At 30.9% G+C, this 20552-nt stretch overlaps 2 protein-coding genes and 4 non-coding genes across 13 annotated transcripts; 5 read left to right on the forward strand and 1 right to left on the reverse strand.

Annotated features, from left to right (window-relative positions):
* Window positions 1–612: 612 nt before the first annotated feature.
* On the reverse strand, window positions 613–7791 carry LOC140439092 (polynucleotide 5'-hydroxyl-kinase NOL9). Its single transcript, XM_072528770.1, has 5 exons — window positions 7635–7791; window positions 6772–7015; window positions 4907–6125; window positions 3647–4102; window positions 613–2220 (listed from the first exon to the last, which is right to left on the reverse strand). Exons 1-5 carry the CDS (start codon window positions 7665–7667, stop codon window positions 1848–1850), a joined length of 2325 nt encoding a protein of 774 aa, XP_072384871.1. The 5' UTR covers window positions 7668–7791; the 3' UTR covers window positions 613–1847.
* A 432-nt stretch (window positions 7792–8223) lies between these two features.
* Window positions 8224–17317, forward strand: LOC140439093 (tRNA N(3)-cytidine methyltransferase METTL6). 8 transcript variants are annotated; one of them, XR_011950594.1, is made up of 14 exons: window positions 8224–8358; window positions 8474–8869; window positions 9205–9638; window positions 10162–10197; window positions 11740–11784; window positions 12449–12505; window positions 12796–12848; window positions 13320–13512; window positions 14205–14367; window positions 14578–14676; window positions 16219–16271; window positions 16779–16827; window positions 17009–17056; window positions 17225–17317. XR_011950594.1 is itself a non-coding variant. In XM_072528771.1 (3 exons), the coding sequence occupies exons 2-3, from the start codon at window positions 8480–8482 to the stop codon at window positions 9625–9627; spliced, it is 813 nt and encodes a 270-aa protein (XP_072384872.1). In that variant the 5' UTR covers window positions 8224–8358; window positions 8474–8479; the 3' UTR covers window positions 9628–9639. The 8 variants fall into 8 exon arrangements, 1 of the variants encoding a protein (XP_072384872.1); XR_011950595.1 differs by lacking the exon at window positions 16219–16271; XR_011950596.1 differs by lacking the exon at window positions 12449–12505.
* LOC140440421 (small nucleolar RNA SNORD36) lies at window positions 13184–13255 on the forward strand. The gene has a single exon (XR_011950835.1). It is a non-coding gene; the product is annotated as a small nucleolar RNA SNORD36 (small nucleolar RNA).
* Window positions 14054–14141, forward strand: LOC140440432 (small nucleolar RNA snR60/Z15/Z230/Z193/J17). Its single transcript, XR_011950846.1, has one exon. It is a non-coding gene; the product is annotated as a small nucleolar RNA snR60/Z15/Z230/Z193/J17 (small nucleolar RNA).
* LOC140440433 (small nucleolar RNA snR60/Z15/Z230/Z193/J17) lies at window positions 14429–14515 on the forward strand. Its single transcript, XR_011950847.1, has one exon. It is a non-coding gene; the product is annotated as a small nucleolar RNA snR60/Z15/Z230/Z193/J17 (small nucleolar RNA).
* Window positions 16074–16158, forward strand: LOC140440434 (small nucleolar RNA snR60/Z15/Z230/Z193/J17). The gene has a single exon (XR_011950848.1). It is a non-coding gene; the product is annotated as a small nucleolar RNA snR60/Z15/Z230/Z193/J17 (small nucleolar RNA).
* Window positions 17318–20552: the final 3235 nt, after the last annotated feature.

Here is a 20552-nt window from a genome sequence, read left to right on the forward strand (position 1 = left end):
AATAATCTATCGATGAAGCAAGAAGCCCAGAAATGAACTTTATAGAATATCTTTTCAATATAAATTGGTCAATTAGTTAGTAATGACAAGCCTATTTCTCTAAACATTGAAAATTTACACAAACTAATCAATTTCATGAGACGTATGAACGCACATAAACTCATCAATAATATGCATATATGTAGATGTATTAACGCAATCATGTAGGCCTCTACGTATGATTAATTACAATTACCCAGGATTCTCTATTGGCGTACACGAGATCCGGATTCTCACACTTCGTCGGTGAGAGAAACGTAGATTTAAAATAATTAGTACATGGCTGATCAGATAAAGGATTATAGGATGTTAAATTCAATGTTTATAATGTTGTTTTTTACTTTTCATAATCGATCCACGTAACCAATCTAAACAGTATCAAAACTACTTCTTCAAACAAACATACTACTTCTATCCTATTCCTCTAATGGTAACAGTATTTCCCCGGTAATCCCTGTAATCATTATTTCCTTATCGGTTTTCTTGGTGAGTCGGCAACGTTTTGCCGATTTCTTCATAAAATATCAGTCAAAATACCATTAATTCCCCTTCAGTAAATAAAATAAGACGATATTTGAATTAAACTTTATTTCAAAAATACCTATTTGTACATATATCAAATAGTATCACAAAATATTAGGGTAACATCTTGAAACAGAATAAATCCCCCTTATTATTCCCAACCTAATTATTTTTTCAAGTTTTGGGTTGAAACGAAGTATCAAATTTTTAAAAACCTAAATCTACCAAAATATGTCAACTGTCGTTTATATCTTCCAGTTGTTTTGAAACCATCAATATAATTTACTGAGGATGGAGCGATACTTTTACGTGTAGCTGATAGACGACGGTAGTGACGTCACATTATTAGCTACAATGTCCGATGTGAATTTGACAGGCGATTAATTATTTCCCGATATTTTAATGCTAAACAGGTAACATTATGTGTTCAAGTAAATAATTTAATATATTCTTTTACGTAAATTAATAAATTCGTTAAATTTTTAACATTTTCATCCAGCCACACCAGTGGCGCACGATGCGCAACTACGTACCTGTAAAATATATATGTGTTTATGTTATAAAAATAATAATTTTTTAAGTTTACAATGTTACAAGTCATTATATCTTTGATTCAAATGTAAATAACAACAAAAATAAATAATTATTGTACATATATATGTAGCAAAACAATTTTTTTCGTACACCACTGAAATTCCGGAAACATGATCGGCCATTGTTACTAGCTACTTTGGACGCAAGTATTTATTCATAGGTTCCATGGTTCCATCTTTATTATATTATATCGATGTTTGAAACTTAAAATTAAAGATTTTTTATAACAATGTAAAATAAAAAATATATAGGTACAACGCTATCTACAACGTTTCCAGTGGCGACGCCAGTTTCACGTTGTGGTAGTAACCTGAAGAAATGGAATACCAGGAGGACGATACCTGCGACTGTGGCGCGGTTCAAAATAGTCACCATCTACTATTATGCAAAGAGATGAGAGAGACCTGCACAGAAGAAGACCTATTCTTAAGGGCCATCTATGTGGCCTACCATTGGAAACACAAAATTTAAAGCTGTTGGTGTTCCGGACACCGAAAGTAAGTAAAGTAGTACCCTTGTAGATTCATCAGTAAAAACGTCGCAATCCAAACGCAAAAGATGTATTATTAAATATGACTTTGACCCGGTAGTCCACATTCTCAAGAAAAACTATAATAACACAAAACAATTTTCAATTATTAACTAAAAATCTTCAACAAATCTAAAAATAGAAAAACGAAAACATAATACAGCTACACTGAAGTTTTATTGGCTGGAAGGTACGACCTTTTAACCATCTGATCCAACCGATTGTCCAGTTCTCCTGTCATTACGAACGGAATAGATGTAGTAACGTCACTGATATCCATATACATAGAAGGAGGCAGCGATACGCTATGACGAACCAAGTGGAAAACCTTCTCTAACACCTGCGGAGGCTCGGGTGTAATAAGAACCAAACAGTTTTCTGAGTCGTCGATTTCTCGTACGACACCATGACCTAAAACTTCGAAGTATCCATCGCTATCCATTTCTGAGCACATAGCTACTAGTTGGGCGTTGATTGCTGCTGGAGATATCTTTTGGCCCTTATCGTTGCTAAGTTTTATGGAACTCAGATCTATTCTAAAATATAAAAGAAAAAAATTGTATAATGCTTAAATTTTAAACTATATACAGAATAGAATAGAAATATGCTTTATTGTCACTGAAAACTGTACAATTTTATGACGGTCCTGCACGAAGGGGTTAATCAAACAATAACATAAACTCTAAATATGAACATTCGTAGTAAATATCTTAATACTTTGATATTCTTACCTCACAAATTCACGAACAACAAATAATACTAATCGCTCAGAATGAATGTTCATAACCGAAAGTCCTTATTTATTAAGGAAAAGCTGAACAGGTTTTTATATTACAAAAAAGAGCAATCAGAACTCTACTTAACTTGAAATACAGGGATTCATGTAGAGGTAATTTCAAAAAACTAAACATACTAACAATGGCTGGAACATACATATATGAATGCTTACTTTTCATTTTTAAAAATAGACATAAATTCTTGAAACACATAACAAACCATAATACTAATACACGAAACAATCTCATAAACTATAATATACCAATACACAGACTAACAGCATCTGAGAAAACCACAGAATATGCCTGTATTAAATTCTTTAATAAACTGCCTTATAGCATCAAAATAGAAACTGACATAAATAAATATAGAAAGTCTGTTCAACAGTTGCTCATACACCTTGAACCATACAAAGTAGAAGAATACCTTCAAGCTGACCTGCAGGGAGACTGCATATCCTTATTATCCTATTATCCTTATTATCCTTATATTTTAATATTACTTTTATGTTAAGTGTAGGTTGTTACAGCAACCATTACAAATTATAATTGACACCATTCTCTCTATTGACAATTTATATTTGTGTGTAACTTGTGAATCCTGAGAATAAAGCTTTTTTCTATTCTATTCTATTCTATATGAGGTATGTACTTTATATACGATGGTGCATCACAACATTTTTCAATTGCTGTTTGTCAACATCTTGGACAATGATGGATATATGTGAATATGATGGAAGGGGGCTCATGATGGCCAACTACATTACCTGATTTTAACCCTGTCGACTATTCTATATGGGGTCGATTAAATGAAATGGTTTATCGAGAAGATATAAATAAACGACAAGAACTAATTTAAAAAAATATTGATTTTGGGCATTTTATGGCCCGACAAAGGCGTTGTATAGAAGCAGATGGATTTAATTTCGAAAATTTGCTATAAATCTCAATCAATATTTGTAAATCAATATTTACAACAATTTGGCCTCAGCTGGTTTCAGTACATATTATCAAAAATATTTTTCTTAAAGGCCCAAGTTGTTTGTTTCTACCCTATATTACACAAACTTAATCAATAAAAATTGTTTTTAAAATGACAGTGAACTTTACAATCCCATTTTTAATCAAATAAAAATCTGAATGAGTAATTTATTTTTGAATGAAAGTTTTAAAAAAATATACTTACTTATACATTGGAATCTTATGACTGGAAAGATGATTTACGTCATCAGACATAATTTGTGAGAAGTAAGCCACCACAGCCATTTCCCGTATTTGCCTAGGCTTCAGAGACAATCCAACCTTCTTCTGGCTGTTCATTGACATCATTTCGATGTGAGTATACTTCAGGCTATTGCTGGTATCACTCACAAACATGTTGCAATAATCCTTGATTATTTTCGCCTTGAGTTTTGTTCCAAAGTTATTTTTTTCATCGAGACTCTTGATCTGAACTACATGTGTAGGTTTTACGAAAGTCACAGCTGAACATGCGATATTTATGCCTATGCTCTGAGTGAATCCCATGTAATTAATCAAGGTTGGCATATCTTCAAAATCGGTTATGGAGTTCATTAGGGTCTTTATACAATTTAGGTACCTATTAACTGCATGGCCTGTATCGATATTTGTCAGTATTGATCTGAAATAACACATTTAAAAAATATATTAAATTTTAATATCTATGTCCAATAAACTACGAATTTTTGAAAGTGTGTATAAATTTAGTGCCTTTTGTCCATTGTTCTCCATCGATAAGCTCCTTTTTAGATCTTTGAGCACCTTTAATATCAACTCCTGTTCTTTTTCAGAACATTTTGTCATATTTGAATTATTTTAATTGTTAAAAATACAGATATATAAATAAATTTTTTCGAAATGTAATTACAACACTTTAATGTGAAATATTTTAGTTGATTAAAAAGACAGTTTTCTTCTTTGATGTTCTAAGTGTCATGTCTGTAATCAAGTGTTGGTTATCATCAAGTTAATAAGTTCTTAGAATGGTTCTCTATCAGCTGCTGCGCGAAAGAGATTCTTCTGATGTGATATTGCACCATCGTCTAATATTGTGTGGCCAAGTTTTACTCCTTACCCATTTCTTGCGTTCCACTTTTCCCTGGTATTATGTATCCAAAATAATTTGTTTTCTGCTCTTTACTCGTAATAGAGCCTTCTATAAATACCTTTGTACGGTTCTGTAAGTGACCACTACTTGGACCTGTTTATCATATCTTAACCATACTGCACTCTCAGTGTAAATTTCACTGTAGTACACTATAAAACTAGAGAGAACTGGGCCAATAAAATAAGGCCGTGAAAAGAACTGTACATAGAAAAGTTATATATAAACATTTCTTAACTTTAGGACAATAAACTGAACATGTAATTACAAACAAAAAATGAATTTTCGGTTATAAAATATTGGTCAAGAGTAATATCTTACCTTTTTACTTTGGTCAAATGTGTGTAACTCGGTCCAAAAACAGGTTCTGACACCTCTAGAACAGAAATGCATCCCGGAACTGTGAATTCAGATTGCCCTGGATCCAAATCGATAACTCTTACTTTTGGAAACTTACTCAACAACCTGTTAATGGAGAACCTCACAAAAGTACTTTTACCTACCCCACCTCCACCAACAATCAACATTTTCGAAGATTCATCTACCATATTTATTATTCTGCCCCATTCAGGATGAATGGCTATAGAATTAAATTTTCCATCGGTGTAAAATGTAACTTGTGGGACATTCAAGTTAGTAATTTTGGGAAATATTTGTTCTGATGTGTACTGTTTCAAAAATTTGATTTTATTATTTTCTGTTCCAGAACTAACAATAAATACGACATCTTTTTTGTTGATTGTGGTTTGTTTGAGAATATCATGTTCCTTTAATGATGCCAAATTTCTAAGACTCTCTTTCTCATCTGTAACATTTTTTAAGGCTAATAAGGAACTCCCTCTGGGAGAATATATGTCAACCATTTTAGATCTTTTATCTAAAATGGATCCTAAAATTGAAAGTTTTCCATATACGACTTTAACTGAACAATAGCCATAGCATATAAGTGTTTCATTTTCTTTAAGAACTACCAGTCTTTGATTTCCTTCCCACAAAAACAACTCGAACTTACATTTGTTATTTGTATCAATTATTGGATCTAATCTGCATGGTGACTCTTCTCTAAGTTCTCCCTTCTGTACTTTCGTTTTGTTTTTCTGTGTTTGTTTTTCTTTGGCTTTTGGAGGTTTTTGCGATATTGCTGGAGTTACTTTTTCTTTTTCTACATTTTCCTTGTGGATTTTTACTTCTTTACATTTGGTATTTGTATTAATTTTTGGATCTAATCTGCACGGTGACTCTTCTCTCAGTTCACCATTCTGTATTTTGGTTTGTTTTTCTTTCGACTTTTTACATTTTTTTGCTATTGCCAGTAATACTTTATCTAGGTTTTCATTGTGGATTTTTACTTGTTTTGGCGCAGGTGCTTGGAGCTCTTGTTCTACGGCTTGAGACTTCTTATCATCGTCTTTATTTTTCTTTTTTCTTCGTTTTTCAGCAGGATTCTGCAATTTTTCTTTTACTTGGTTTTCATTCTTCTTTTCTTTTATATGTTCTTGTCTTCTTGGTACCAAATGGGTGATGGTTTCAACAGATATACCTAAAATTTTATTATTTACAACTATTTATTTATTAGCACTAGAACGGGATTAATAAGTTCAATTAAGCCTTAATATAATGAATTCATGTTACTATTTTGTTTTAATTAATTGGGACAGATGAAACAACAACAAAAAAGTGGTACAGTAGGCAGTACTAGACTAGCGCTAAGCTTCATACTATGTTTTAAATTTTAAATATCATTTTTAAAATTAAATAAAGTAACTTTGTTATTTATTTTTTCCATAGGATGTTGTCAAACTGTCAAAAAAAGTAATATTTCATCTGAGATTAATGTGTTATCTGGTGTACCTCAGGGATGAGAGAGTGAGATGACTTGCTGTGGCTGGTTGACATTTATAGGATTTATGTTATTTATTCATAGTCATTTTTATTTTATTTGTTATATATTTGTTTAAATTTTTAGATATTAAATTATCATTATTTTAAGATAAAGATGGTGATTATCTAATAGAACTATCACAAAAAAATTGTAAAATAAAAACCTTGAATGAAATATAGAAAGAAAAAAGACAAATAGAAAAATAAAAGGTAGAACACTAACAAAAAGGTAATTTGATGATCTAATGCAAAAGAAGCATTTCTAAAGAAAAAATATTAGAAATATTAATAAACATTACAATTACCCATTGATGATTGGTTGGTGCTTTTATCATTTCCTGGAAACATGTCTGACACTGTGCAACTTGTAATTTTAACATTTTTCATAGGTTTCCTTTGAAATTCATATTCAATACCTATGTAAGGTTTGGTGATGTTAAAGTCAGCTAAAGGCTCACAAGTTTTACCAAAAGCCTTTAAACTGTAGGTTTCTTCTTTCTTTTGCTTAGAAATATTTAGGTCATCTGGTTTAGCTGTTGACTTCTTTGTCTAAAAAATATAAACTAGAAGTTTAAGCAATCATATTTCATTTCAATTATAAACATATACAGGTTAAGATCATTAAAATAATGTGTAATGTAAAATCATCACAATCAATTGTGATTTAAATAAAACTCTTTTGTTAGTTGATCTTTGATCAAGCTAAGGGTATAAATCATTGTAAATCAGTGCTTTTACACTGCTTAAATTGCAGTAGAACAATATTACTAATGAGTTTCAAGTTTGATTCATTTTGGCAATTTGAAGTTTTTGAAACACACAAAGGTCTATTTAAAAAACAGAATTTATTTTATTTGTTGCTATCGGCATAAACCATACAAGGTTATTAGCGAAAAAATTGAAATTAGGCCTATGAATACCTGATTACCCTTCTATCTCTTAGTTACATTAAAGAAATAGTGAATAAATTAACTCATAGATTCAACCCCAATCACAGTTTATAGAGAGCAAAATGAATGAATTTGCAATTTTATAATTTACACAAAACATTTTTTTTTGCTATTTTTTAAAAATATAGCAAATCAAAAGAAAATACTCGTTTAGATATCAAAGCATTATAAGTATACCATCTATAACACTATATTTAATTCTTCGAATTAAAAAATACCTTTTTTTTAATCGTCTCTAATATATTATCCATTTTATCAAGAAATTTTTTTAACAAATATTTTCAACAAATTCCAAACAGATGAAGTTTTAAGCCACAGCGCCACAGGTGATTTGTGGTCATAGATAAGAGGGTTAGTTAATAGTTTGTGGTTAAACCAATACTTCTTTTTTTATAAATAGGAGTTCTTCTGTGTGGAAAACAGCATCATGAGATGGAAAAAGTATTATCTCTTTTAATTATTTCTATACTTTTCATGCAAAGCAGTACATATGTGCACTGGTAAGTAAGGTGTAGGTGTAAGACTGTTAATTAATTTTACCAGTAAATTTGGACATGTAGAATGAATTTCATTCACGCATTTTGAAACAACGAATCTGAGAGATATATATTAAGACATTTATAACCTTGTCTTACACTGACTTTTTGTATAAAAGGTATATGTTTAGTAAGACAATCTGTTTTTGAATTAATATATTTAGATTTAAGAAGAAGATATTTATATTTAATGATAAAATAATCAATTGTTGACTGCACAACTTATTTTGCCAAGCAAAATCTTTTTTAGTTGGCAACCCGTAGTGCCCGAGTCTGTACATTGTTACCAACTAATTCTTAAGGTAAAAAAATTTTTTGTTAGATTTCTTTCATTTCATCAGCAACCAGCGTCGTGGAAGTAGTTCTTTTATTTTGATAGTTTTGGTAGTGGCAGCCCATTCACGAAGTAAGTTTTTAGTTAAATCTATTTGAATTTCTTTGATCTCTGAATATTTTTCATTTTATTTAATAAAATATTAAGGTTTACTTTCAAATACAACGCGTGTTTTGTATATTTGTAGGCGTAAATGGCTGAAAATGATTTTTCGGACAATACTAAAACATTGTCTGAGTCAGAGATACAAAATCTTAAATTACAAGATACGCGAATAATCAGTGAATATAAAGCTAACCAACTAGAACTTGAAGCTAAGAAGCATTGGGATTTATTTTATAAAAGAAATGAGAATAGATTTTTTAAAGATCGCCACTGGACTACGCGAGAGTTTGAAGATTTGTTAAATGATCAAGAATCAGATAAATTGATATTGTTTGAAATAGGGTGCGGTGTTGGTAATTTCATATTCCCGTTGGTTGAGGAAGAACTAAACTTTCAAATCATAGCTTGTGATTTATCACAAAGAGCTGTAGATATTGTAAAAGGGCATCCAAGTTACAATTCTACCTTAATTCAGAAGGTGAGCATACAGCTGCAACTATTTGATTTAACTATATCCTTGATTCCATAAAAATTTGGAAAAATCTGTGTTTGGTATGATTCCTTACCTACACATACCAAGTTCCATAGTTTTCATTTTCATTCCCGTTTTTTTTTCGTATGTCCTCATGTTCCTAGACATATTTAGTATATTTTGCAGATATTTTTACACATCTTTAGTCACAATCTCCAATCTTGAGAACTTTTTGAGTTTTCAAGGTTTTTCCTTCCTGTAGCTAATAGGCTTTTTTTACACTTAAGTATATCAAAATCCTAAATAGATGGAACTTGTTGATGTGAGTGATGTCTTTTTAGGTTTTTCAGTGTGATATTACAACAGATGATGTTTATGGAGAAGTTAAAGAAAATACTGTTGATATTGCAACTTTAATTTTTGTCTTATCAGCAGTACACCCTGAAAAGTTTAAGGATACTATAAGACGGGTAAAAATGTTACTAAAACCTGGTGGACTGTTATTATTTAGGGACTATGGCTTATATGACATGGCACAATTGAGATTCAAAGCAGGCCACAAGATCGCTGATAACTTTTATATGAGACAAGATGGTACCAGATCATATTTTTTCTCAGTTGAATTTATGAAAAATCTCTTAGAAGAATGTGGTTATGAAATAGTTCTAAATTCATACATACACAGGAGGACTGTTAACAAAAAAGAGAATATTGATGTGCCCAGAATTTTTGTCCAGTGCAAAGCTAAGAAACCTATATCATGAAATAGAAAAAGGTGAGAAAATTAATGATTATTTTGAAGTATCTTGTTATAATTTAGATCTCGTATAGTCCATAGCGTTTATTCCTATAAATTACTTTTTATGAGGAACCAGCTTTTCTAATATGTCTACATAGTTTTCTCTCTTCGTATTACTATTAATCATAGAACCGAAATGTCTTGTTTGTCTTTGTTTTGTACAGGTTGTCAAAAGTATGAAAGCAGTACCACACTTTCTTAAAAGACAAATGTACACTGTGACACTGTTTATCTTCCCTTTTACTGTATTATCCTAAAAGCGTCGAAAAGTAACTGAAATATTCAATAAAATATCTTAACCAAGTTGATTCTATCATGAATTTAGCTTCAACAGTCAACATGTAAGCAAGTTACTTAAATTGATTATGATGAACAATCTTATCACCAAGACATGAATGCATATGATTATACCAACATGCACTACCAACTGATGTATTTTATTCACAATTAGTAATTATTTGTCAAAATCCTATTTTATAACTTATAATTTTATTTTCAGGACAAAGAAAATGGGGATACTGGCCAACTGTACAAGGTAAGCATAGTATTGTTTTATGTTCTCTACTTTAGCAAACTAGTTCAAATATTTCACAACAAATTGTTTGGAAGCTAAATTTTGGTAGAAACATTGTAGGACAAGAAAAGAAATAGCTTGTGGGAGCTCAGTTATTAAGGGCATCTTATCATGTATTAAGAATTTTTGGTTACTATAAAAAATTGTGTATCTACTTTAAATACCATGGAATTATTAATAACATTCAATAGAAGAAAAAATCAATTTAGCAGGTTATTTTTATAAACTTTCTCAAAATACGAAACATTTGTATTTTGAGAATGATTGCCAAAGTGGAAATTGAAATGCCATTAAACTTATTTTAGACTTAAATTGTGGCTTATTACCAATATAAATAGTAATTGCTTTAAGATGCCACAAGAAAATAGCTTCAGAACAATATTACATTTTTAAATTCTGGAAGTCCAAACTAGGAAATTACAGATTTGTTATAATTTTATCAGTGTGAATACAAGAAATATAGTTTTGGAGATATAAAACTACATGTTCAGTCACCACAAAGCTTGGATATGTGGGAAAACCCAAAGTTACGTATACTGATAGAAGAGCATTACGAAGAATTATTGAAATTGGTGTGCAAATTACCATAGCTAAGTGTTCTGTGGAGTGATACTGTTGAACGACGAATTCGTAGATCAACGTGTCACAGAGGGGCTCACAAGTTATGTTTTAATACATACAAAATAAGTTATTTGATAAAAAGATGAATAAAAACCACTAGGCGTTCGCAATTCAAAAGATATCACAACAAAATAAAATAGGGTAAAATAGACAAAAGAGTATAAGGACTTTCTGTTCTTTTTGTTAAATGTTGTAAATTTATCTATTTTAGTCTATTCGATTGCAAATAACTCAAAAACTTTTTACTGTACCTAATGAGATTAAAAGATCATGTAACTGGCTGTATGGCAAACTGCCGAAGCCATCAAAATAATAATAAAAAATAATAATAAATAGTATAAGGACTGAAACTTTGCAGCAACAGTGTGCTAGATTTTGAAGTGTGGGTAGAAGACAGTTAAAGTTAGATTATTTGCAGGAAAAATGCAGCATTTAATTCAGTTTAAAAAAAAAGTAAATTTTCCTGCATTAATATTTAGTTCGGCTAGTATGCCCTGTAATTGTGTATGAAAAATTTATATTGAAGGAATTACAAGCTAATATAGAAGGATCTCAATTATGGAAGAACATTTGTCACCAGGGCAAGATTTTTTGTCTTCCAAAAAAGTTATTTCATATGTATACTATAGAGTTTTAGTAGTACAGTGAGAACGCTAAGTTATTGCTTGTTTTATATACAGTAAACATTTAGTGCATGAAAATTTTGAGAAAAGCACTTCTGTCAATTCGCATTCTTACTTTCCATACTGTGATGAAAAATTTTATCACCAAGACATGAGTATATATGATTATACCAACATGCACTACCAACTGAGATATTTTGTATTACAATAAGAATCTTTCCTTTGTAGTACCATTTTAAATTTTGTAATTTGTTTTCAGATTAGATAAAGTTAGATGCTGTACTTCATATCCACTAAGAGATAGGTAAGCATATTTATATGTATCTGTATGATAAATTACTTGTTTTTCATTATAAATTCATTTTTTTTTGTAAACCAAAGTTTACATGCATTAACCTAAATGTACTGAATAGTAAAGCATTTCTGTTGTAGTTATTTAAATTACTGTTTCTTTAATTTACTACTCCTGCTTATTCACTGCTGATAATGCTTGAATATTTCATCAACATCACTTAATGCTTCTGTCTTAGGACTGCATTGACTAAGCGACCAATTATTAAAAAAAAACAGTGACTCATTCAATTTATTTCATCAAATAAGATTCCTCTTGTATTGTTTTTAAGATTTTTCAACAAACAAATCATATCCAGTAATTTTTATTATACCTTAAATATGTCTACCTAGTCTTAAACTATCATAATCAGTAAAAAGTGTGTGTTAAAGGCATTTTTAGGCACTCTGACTTTCAGTTGTACAATTTTTTGTAGTACTCGGTATATCTTCCTTCTACTCTCCTGGGTCAATTTCTTAAATAAAAGATTAAATAATGAATTTACATGATGAACACCCTATCACCAAGACATGAACATATGTGATTAAACTTTACATGCACTACCAACTGAGAATATCTTATAATTGAAGAGCTTTGTGTATAATTTTTTGCATTCCTAACAGTCATATTTTTTTAGCTAATCCTGGATAATACAATTACAATGATGTTAAAGCAAAACAGGACTAATTTTTGTGTAAGTAGTATTTAACATTCACATCTTCATATTTTATATATACTTTTAGCATCTCTGCTGGCTTTCAGATCTACATTTTTTTTTGTAATACTCATTATAACATCCTACTCTCCTGCATCAATTTCTTAGATAAAATTTTCAATAGTGTATTTACATGATGAACACCCTATCACCAAGACATGAACATTTGTGATTAAACTTCACATGCACTACCAACTGATAATATTTTATAATAAAGTAGCTTTTTTAAGTATAATTTTTTGCATTTTTAACAATCATACTTTTTTTAGCCAATCCTGGATGATTATGAGGTTATTACAGGAAAATAAGGACTAATTGTCATGTAAGTACTAATTAACATTCATATTTGTAATACTCTATTCACTTAATTCACAGTCCCAATTGTCTAGTTAATTTAGTAATTAATTTTTTGTTAAATTGGTCAAATTTTGACTATTATTGGAAGTGGACATGGACTCATGGTCAATATTAATTGTAACTTTGTAATTGTAAGTAAACCATTGTTCACATGCAGTTTATTCATAAAATAAAATTGCATAAACATACAATCGGCTGTCGTAGAGAACTGGTTGAAGGTATAATATTTACTAAATCACTGGCGTGATCATTTGTTTTATAATGAGTTTCTTTTTCATTGTCAAAAGGAAATCTATGAAAAAAAACATGATGAAATTTTTATTCTGAAACCAGTGATGTTTCACAATAACGAGCTTTTTAACACTGATAACATAAGACAAAACATGAACACTATTAGCATGTACAACAAAAGATCAACAGATTTTTTTACTTGCAGGGTCTTCAGGGTAACCCTCACAGTAAAGTACCTGGAGCAGCACAGCAACTACCATCATAGTTGTGGCCAGAACCAACTACAGCTCCCCAGATCCATTGCATCAGCAACTAACAGTGACTCTAGTTTAGGAAATTCCTTAGATTCCGGCAGCATCTTGCCAGCCAATGTTATACCTCTGACACAATCAACCAAAGTAAGTTAAGATATTTTTATGATGTTACTAATGTGTTTATGATGTTACATATTATAATGGTTTTGTGAAGCACTCTTTTTTCTCTATATACAATTTACATCTATATTCGTTATATTATAAAGTTTTCTCTGAATATTTATGATTTTGAGGCCAATGTACTCATCAGATTTTATCCTTCATTTACAGGGGTGGGTTAGAGTCCTTGAAAACAACAAACTTTCAGTGTTCATTACCTAGCTGCCTTGGTATATCAGTATACTAGTCAAACTCAAATGAACGAAGTTTAGTCCTTGTCGTTTTTTCAGAAAATGTTCACGTTAAGTTTACATTATAACCACTTGTGTTTTTGTTAAAACAGTTTTACTATTAGTATCGCGATTACATGTGCTAATGAGAATGAAGCATTGTGAAAAATAAATTGTAGGGTTCCTTACTGGGCATGTGTTAGTCAAGGGGCCCCTGTATATATAGGACTGCTTCATGGAGACTTAGCTTCAGACTTTGTAGCAGTGAACCTGAAATACTAAACCATAATTTTAACATTGGTTTAATGATGAGTTCATAGTTCAAATGAATACAGCTGATTACAAATATTGCATTTTGTCTTTCGCTCCTATCTGAAAATTCATAATATAAATTCTATAATTTATTCCTAATGTTCAAAGTTTATAAATTACTTTGTTTTATTTTAGAATTAATATTGGTATACAACCTATGGACATCACAGCAATACTAACAATCTACAACATGGATATCACACATAATGAGGATATAAAGTGGATACAATATAACGAGCACTACTATTTCATTTATTTGAAATTGAATGTTCTGATTTGAATGGAATCAACTATCCAGGTAATAATCTTTATATGAATATATAAAACATTTCATTCGAATTTCCCTTATTTTGTAGACAATATTTAAAATGATGAGTTCATAGTTCAAATGAAATTATGTGATTACATACTAGCATTATGTCTTTCGCTCCTATCTGATTATTAATTTAAAATACTTGGGAATGTAACAAATTATATTTGTATATTAATTTATGATTTTTTTTTACAGGTGATGATTGTGTCAATATTAGAAATGGATCTTAATTTGGAATATAGTGATTTTTCTGTTACCCACATAGCCGTTTGTCTAAATCATAAAACATTTCAGGTTAGTTCTTTATATATTTTTCCCAGCTTTAAATTAAAAGTAAACATCAGAATTTATTTGTTAAGAACTTCATTATTTTTAGATTTATGTATTAACCCTTTGATGGCCGAAATAATGGTTACATGAACAGTCACAACGGGTCTGAAATGACCCAGAATATATTCACTTAGTTCATGCTCTCCTTTAGGCTGTAACTCTTTGGGAATAAAGCATTATTGTGTAATTATCATTTTATATTATATTGTTTTACATGTTACATGTTTTTGACGTGACAACGTCTTAAATTAGGTTGTGGCTCGGAGTCATTCATGAAAAAGTGTAACGCCCGCTCACGATGAGTCACCGAACGAGAGAGAGGCCCGCCGGACCGGCGAATGCCTTGCGTCTCTCTCCCACTCAAACATGATCGGTCCGCTGCGCGCGCAGCACTAGAGAATTAGGCGCGTTGAATCGGTGCGTGCTTGTGTCTCTGTCTTTCTCGAGCGTTCTTGGCGTTCAAGACACATTACAGCAGAAACACTTCCTTTCATTTCATATTTCTCCTATCATCGTCCTATCCTCAACAAAATCACTCAAATAGAAATTAGTTAAGTTTAAGTTTACATGTACAATGTTTTAGTAAACAAAATATATTTCTATAGTTAAAATTTGTGCAATTCTTATTTTCATTCAATTCCTTGTTCCTATTGTGCAATTTAATAATATTCATATCAATAAATATTCTACCGAGAAAAAGACGTTGTCACGTAAAATCTTCGCCCGTAAAACCGACTTTACAGGCAACCGATTTTTTTTTGTGATTTTTTGTCCATGGTCTTTGCAAATAATCTGAATCATGTCACACTTGAAGTTGTACTTCAATCTTGTTGTTTTCTATGAATCTACTTTTATGATATCTGTGACAAACCTGTCTCTGAAACCCTCTTCCATTCCCTCTGAATTTTGTTACTCTTTTCTTTAAATTTTATGCCATGTCTTGTTTCCCTAGGTGTTCAATAAAAGTCCTCTTAGTCTTCACTGCCTTGCCATCCTGGATACTTGTTTGCAATGCAATTAAAGCATTGTATGTGGCTGTATATACAATTAAAAAATAGGTGTAAGAGGACATCACAGACAAGATCTCTTACACGAATATTCCAGCACTAGTTTATATTTGACATCAATGCTGTAACATTGTACAATTTTTGGCTTGAAATTTTCATCCGAACGGGGCCTTAGGTGACCCAAACGGATTAAGCTAAGAAGTACACACTCTACAAACTTGAATTTATATAAGAGGCAATAAAATAAACATTTGTAAAAGTGACTAAAATCTTGAAATCATAATAATTTTCGGTTTCGGCCGTCGGAGGGTTAAAAAAAGTTATGTTCAAAGCTAATTTTCAAAAATTATCTACATAGTTAAAATGATGAAATTATAGTTCAAATGAAAACATTTGATTACAAACTAGCATTGTCTTTCGCTCCTATCTGATTATTTTATTAAATTAATTTGATTTTACAAAGAAATTTACCTTTTTTGATACATTTTTTTCTTTACAGAAAGAGTTACGAAACTTTTTGTTTATGAAAAACTGTCACAATCATATTTTGAGGTGAGTTTTATAATATTCCTTACATTTTTGATAAGTTAGATTTTAATATTATTGTACCTTTCCACTTCTAAAATAAGCAGAATGTTTAACAGTGTTCAGAATTTTTTATTAACATGACACAAGATTAACTTAAGAAAGTCCTCTAGTGATGATCGCTGACGCATCTCTGATTTATTTATTTCATATCAGTCAATATAAAGAGATAATACTTCCCTCGGAACGTTCTGGCAGTTAGACCAGAAAAATGGACGAGAAGAGAATAAACTAGTTAGTACAATTACTTTTCACTAAGCTCTTCTCAAATGATTGATGTTTCTTGAATTTTAATAGATTCTGAATCTTAAAACAAGTGCCTCACAAATAAAATAACTACTGTCATGATGATGGGCATGCACCACTCTTACATTTATGTGGAGAAAACCATGCCATAAGTCTGATATGCAAAAAATTTCTTAAGTTTTAACTTTTTTATACTGAAGTTACTTACAAATTGTTTTATTGTTTCAGGTTAGTTGAATAATGCCTTTTGAGTCACAAAACAGGACCGTTATTTTATGTAAGTTCTTTTTTAATAAAAAAACATTTAAGTTTGTTTAATTTTACATGATGAACGGCATGCACCACTCTTACATTTATGTGCAGAGAACCAAGCCATAAGTCTGATTTGCAAACATGTCAAAACTAGTAACTTTTATGCTAAGGGTTGCAGCTTTATATAACTTAATTTTTTTTTTCAGGTTAGTTGAAGAATGGCGTTAGTTACAAAACAAGAAGTATGATTTTATGTAAGTTCTTTTTAATGTTATTTAATTTTATTCAATTTTACATGATGATGGGCATGCACCACTCTTACATTTCATGCAGAGAACCACGCCATAGGTCTGATATCTAACAAAATTTGTCGTTTCGTAAAATTTATAGGAATGTGACTAAAATAATTTGTTTTGTTACAGATGGGATGAAAAATGTTTATGCCAGCCAGTTCCGAAAGTGAATTTTTAAAATATTGGTTTGACAAATGGAATAAAATATATTAACCAAAACTACTTAATTTTTTACTACACCCAATCATGTATTCCCCTAAATTCAATTTCATTTTTATTGGCAACTTGTACTTTTTTGTTTGTACCTTGGGAAAGACGTCCAAGCAGAAGTCTCGAATGGAGACATGATAACACATTAATTAATAATAACACATTAATCACCGTTTCTGTGATTAGTTGAACTTTGGAATCAAGATGATTAGTGTAAGAGGTCGTTGTCAAGACGTAATAAATGCCAGAGAAGGCAATAGTCACTGCATAGTAGTAATTGTTTTAAAACCAACCATTAAAAATAAACGTTTATTAAGGCTGAAATTAAAATTTTTAAATTGTGCATTAATTTTGGTGCATAATGTCTCACGCGAATCTTCCTGGACTATGTAGTTTGTCATAAGGCATAAATGCCGTAGGATTTTATAATTTTTTGCTTGTAATTTTTATCCGATCAGTATAGCAGCGTCTCTTTTTGTTCGGGAGAGAGTGAGTGGGAAGACTGGAAAGTTCAATGGTGATGGCACTAGTGTAGTTGGGAGGTGAACTGTCCAAACAAAACAAATTATATCTTTTGTTTCTGATAGTTTGGATATTCCATTAGTGATAGATGCCTGTTTGAAAGTGTGGCAAAACATGATGTTCTTTGGTCATCAATATTAAAGGGTATCTTACACGCATGTTAATTACTTCTCAAACAAATCTATTTTCTGTGATTACCACTGCTAAAAAGGTACCTATAGTTCTAAAGGGTATCTTACATATACTTCAAAAAGTGCTTCACACGCATGTCAATTATTTCTCTAAACAAATTTATGTTCTGTACATGATAGTATCATGTGTTCTGTAGTTACCAACGCTAAAGCGTATCTTACACGTACTTCAAAAAGGGTGTCTCACATGCATGTCAATTATTTCTAAAATCCTTGTCCTTGATTACCAATGATAAAAGCTATTTTACATGCCATTCAAAAGGGCATCTTCCAAACAACTTGTACTTTTATGAATATTAGTCTTACTCTACTGTCAATTATTTCTCTTAAATTGAGTATTCTATGATTAGAAAAGAGAAAAAAAATTTAACCAAACCACTGAATATTGTATGTATTAATATGTCTACAAATTTAATGTCAATAAATAATAAATTCAAACTCGCCTATTGTAATAAACACAAATTGTTAGTATGTATATGCTCTAAAAATTCATATTTACTTAATATTTTTTCGTTTTATGCTTCCTATATCATCCCAACAGATGAAAATATTACCATTTTATAAAAGTGAACTTTGGGAGGGAGATACCTTTATGTGGAATAAGAAACTTTAGTAAAAATATAGAGAACGTTTCGGTTAAGTTAGCTACAAACGAAGGAAATTTTTGTATTTGGCAGTGTTGCCATGTCGTTTTAATAAATCGGGAAAGAGCATGCGATAGAATATTAATTAATTTAATTAAACATGAAAAACATAAAATGGTAAAATAAGAAAAATAATATATAAATCACTATAAATACTAAAGTTAGAAAGTGAATAACAAGTTAAATTCAGATGTAATGATTTTAATATATATTTTTACTTTGTCATTATCTTGCAATCTGACAACTAGTGTTTTGAAGGTTTTGACCCTATTGCCATATTTATCCGCTAATCTACCAAACGGCAGTTTCAAAGCATATTTGAGGCATAAAACATATACATAATAAGGACATGGCAATACCGCAAACGCAAATTTGTGATTGATTGAAGTTTCATTTGTAGCTAACTTAACCGGAACGTTCTCTCTCTTACCTGGGTCGTGATTCTATTTCATTTCGATGTCGAAATTTAAAAGCGACTACGCCATGACAGTCGCAATCGCTAGCGATTCTCATTCATTTCGATTGTAGTTAAAACTGGGGATATTTACTTTATCATTTTGACACTGCTGAAAATTTGGGTTGGCCCTCTTGTTTATTGGCTGCACGCTGCACAACGCTTGTTGAATGTTTGTTTTGTTTAAGTTACGTGAACGTCTTTTTTTTCTTGTTTGAGTTGTTAAATCATAAATAGTGGCTATTCTCAATTATATTTTGAATTGAAAGAAAAGATGGCAAGAAAAAAAAGGCGATGTGGGAGATCCTTAAGTTATAACCACTAAGATTTGACTTAGTGGTTATATTCTAATATATTTTTAAATTTACTGCAGTTTAGTAATACTAACCCTAAACATTTTGGGTATCCTAGAGGCATAAACACCTTCTTCCAAATATGGTTCTAATACCCTTATTAAATAATTTGCAGCTTGTTTATTAAGCCGGAATTGCTGCCTAAATTGAGCATCACTTAGTGAAAAAGAATTTTGAGTATCCCGTAACATTCTTCTTATCCTCCGTTATGAACGTCGGATATCTAACCTCTCTAATTCCTCCAAAACTAGCAAATGTCCGTAAAACACAGCCATATTGATACTTTTTGCCTCAGTTTTCCTTGCAAGGATCAAAACACCGCCTACTTAAACTGAACCTAAGTTCACTTCTCCCAGTCCAGTCAGTCATGTCAGATTAATTTCGACTCGAAATGAAATTTCAACCACTTTCTTGAAGTTGAAATTAATTTCGATAAGTCGAAAACTAGTGACGTCGTTTGGTTAGTTCAGCTGAAATCCACAAGGTTCGCAAAGTCGCATTTCGACGTCGCCATATTAATTTCGACATGTTTTGAGTCGAAATCTCAAATAGAATCAGGACCCTGTAGGCGCCATTCACGTGATTCAAATGTGCTATTATTGTTCTGGTACTTGCTTTGGAATTCAAAATAGTGCAAAAAGGATTACTCTTATATTCTCGGAAATAAGGAACGTACGAAAGAATGTAGTATTTCACTCACAAAAAATATATGTCGTTCATTGGGAGGCTTCAGAATGCAATAAAATGTAAAACTAAGAACTTTTTATGAAATTAAAGAGGCGATTCATTTTAAATACTAGACGTAATAATTGACATCTTTTGACACATCGTTTATTATTTACAACTGTCAAGAAATTCCAGCAGATATACTATCAGATAAAATGCTACACGCGATACTTGTTTATGGAGGTATTTTAGAAACATCTATAAAATAAAACATCAACGTTTATCTCACTGATTTGAAACATCATTCTTGGCTAATCGATTGAGTAGGCTTACCGAATTACGGCAAAAAACCATATAAAACTTGACAATTTTGAAAAACAAACGATTGCTTTTAGGGAATCAACAACAGGAGTGAGT

This window comes from Diabrotica undecimpunctata, chromosome 4 (genome assembly GCF_040954645.1).
Source record: "Diabrotica undecimpunctata isolate CICGRU chromosome 4, icDiaUnde3, whole genome shotgun sequence".
Taxonomy (NCBI): Eukaryota; Metazoa; Arthropoda; class Insecta; order Coleoptera; family Chrysomelidae; genus Diabrotica; species Diabrotica undecimpunctata.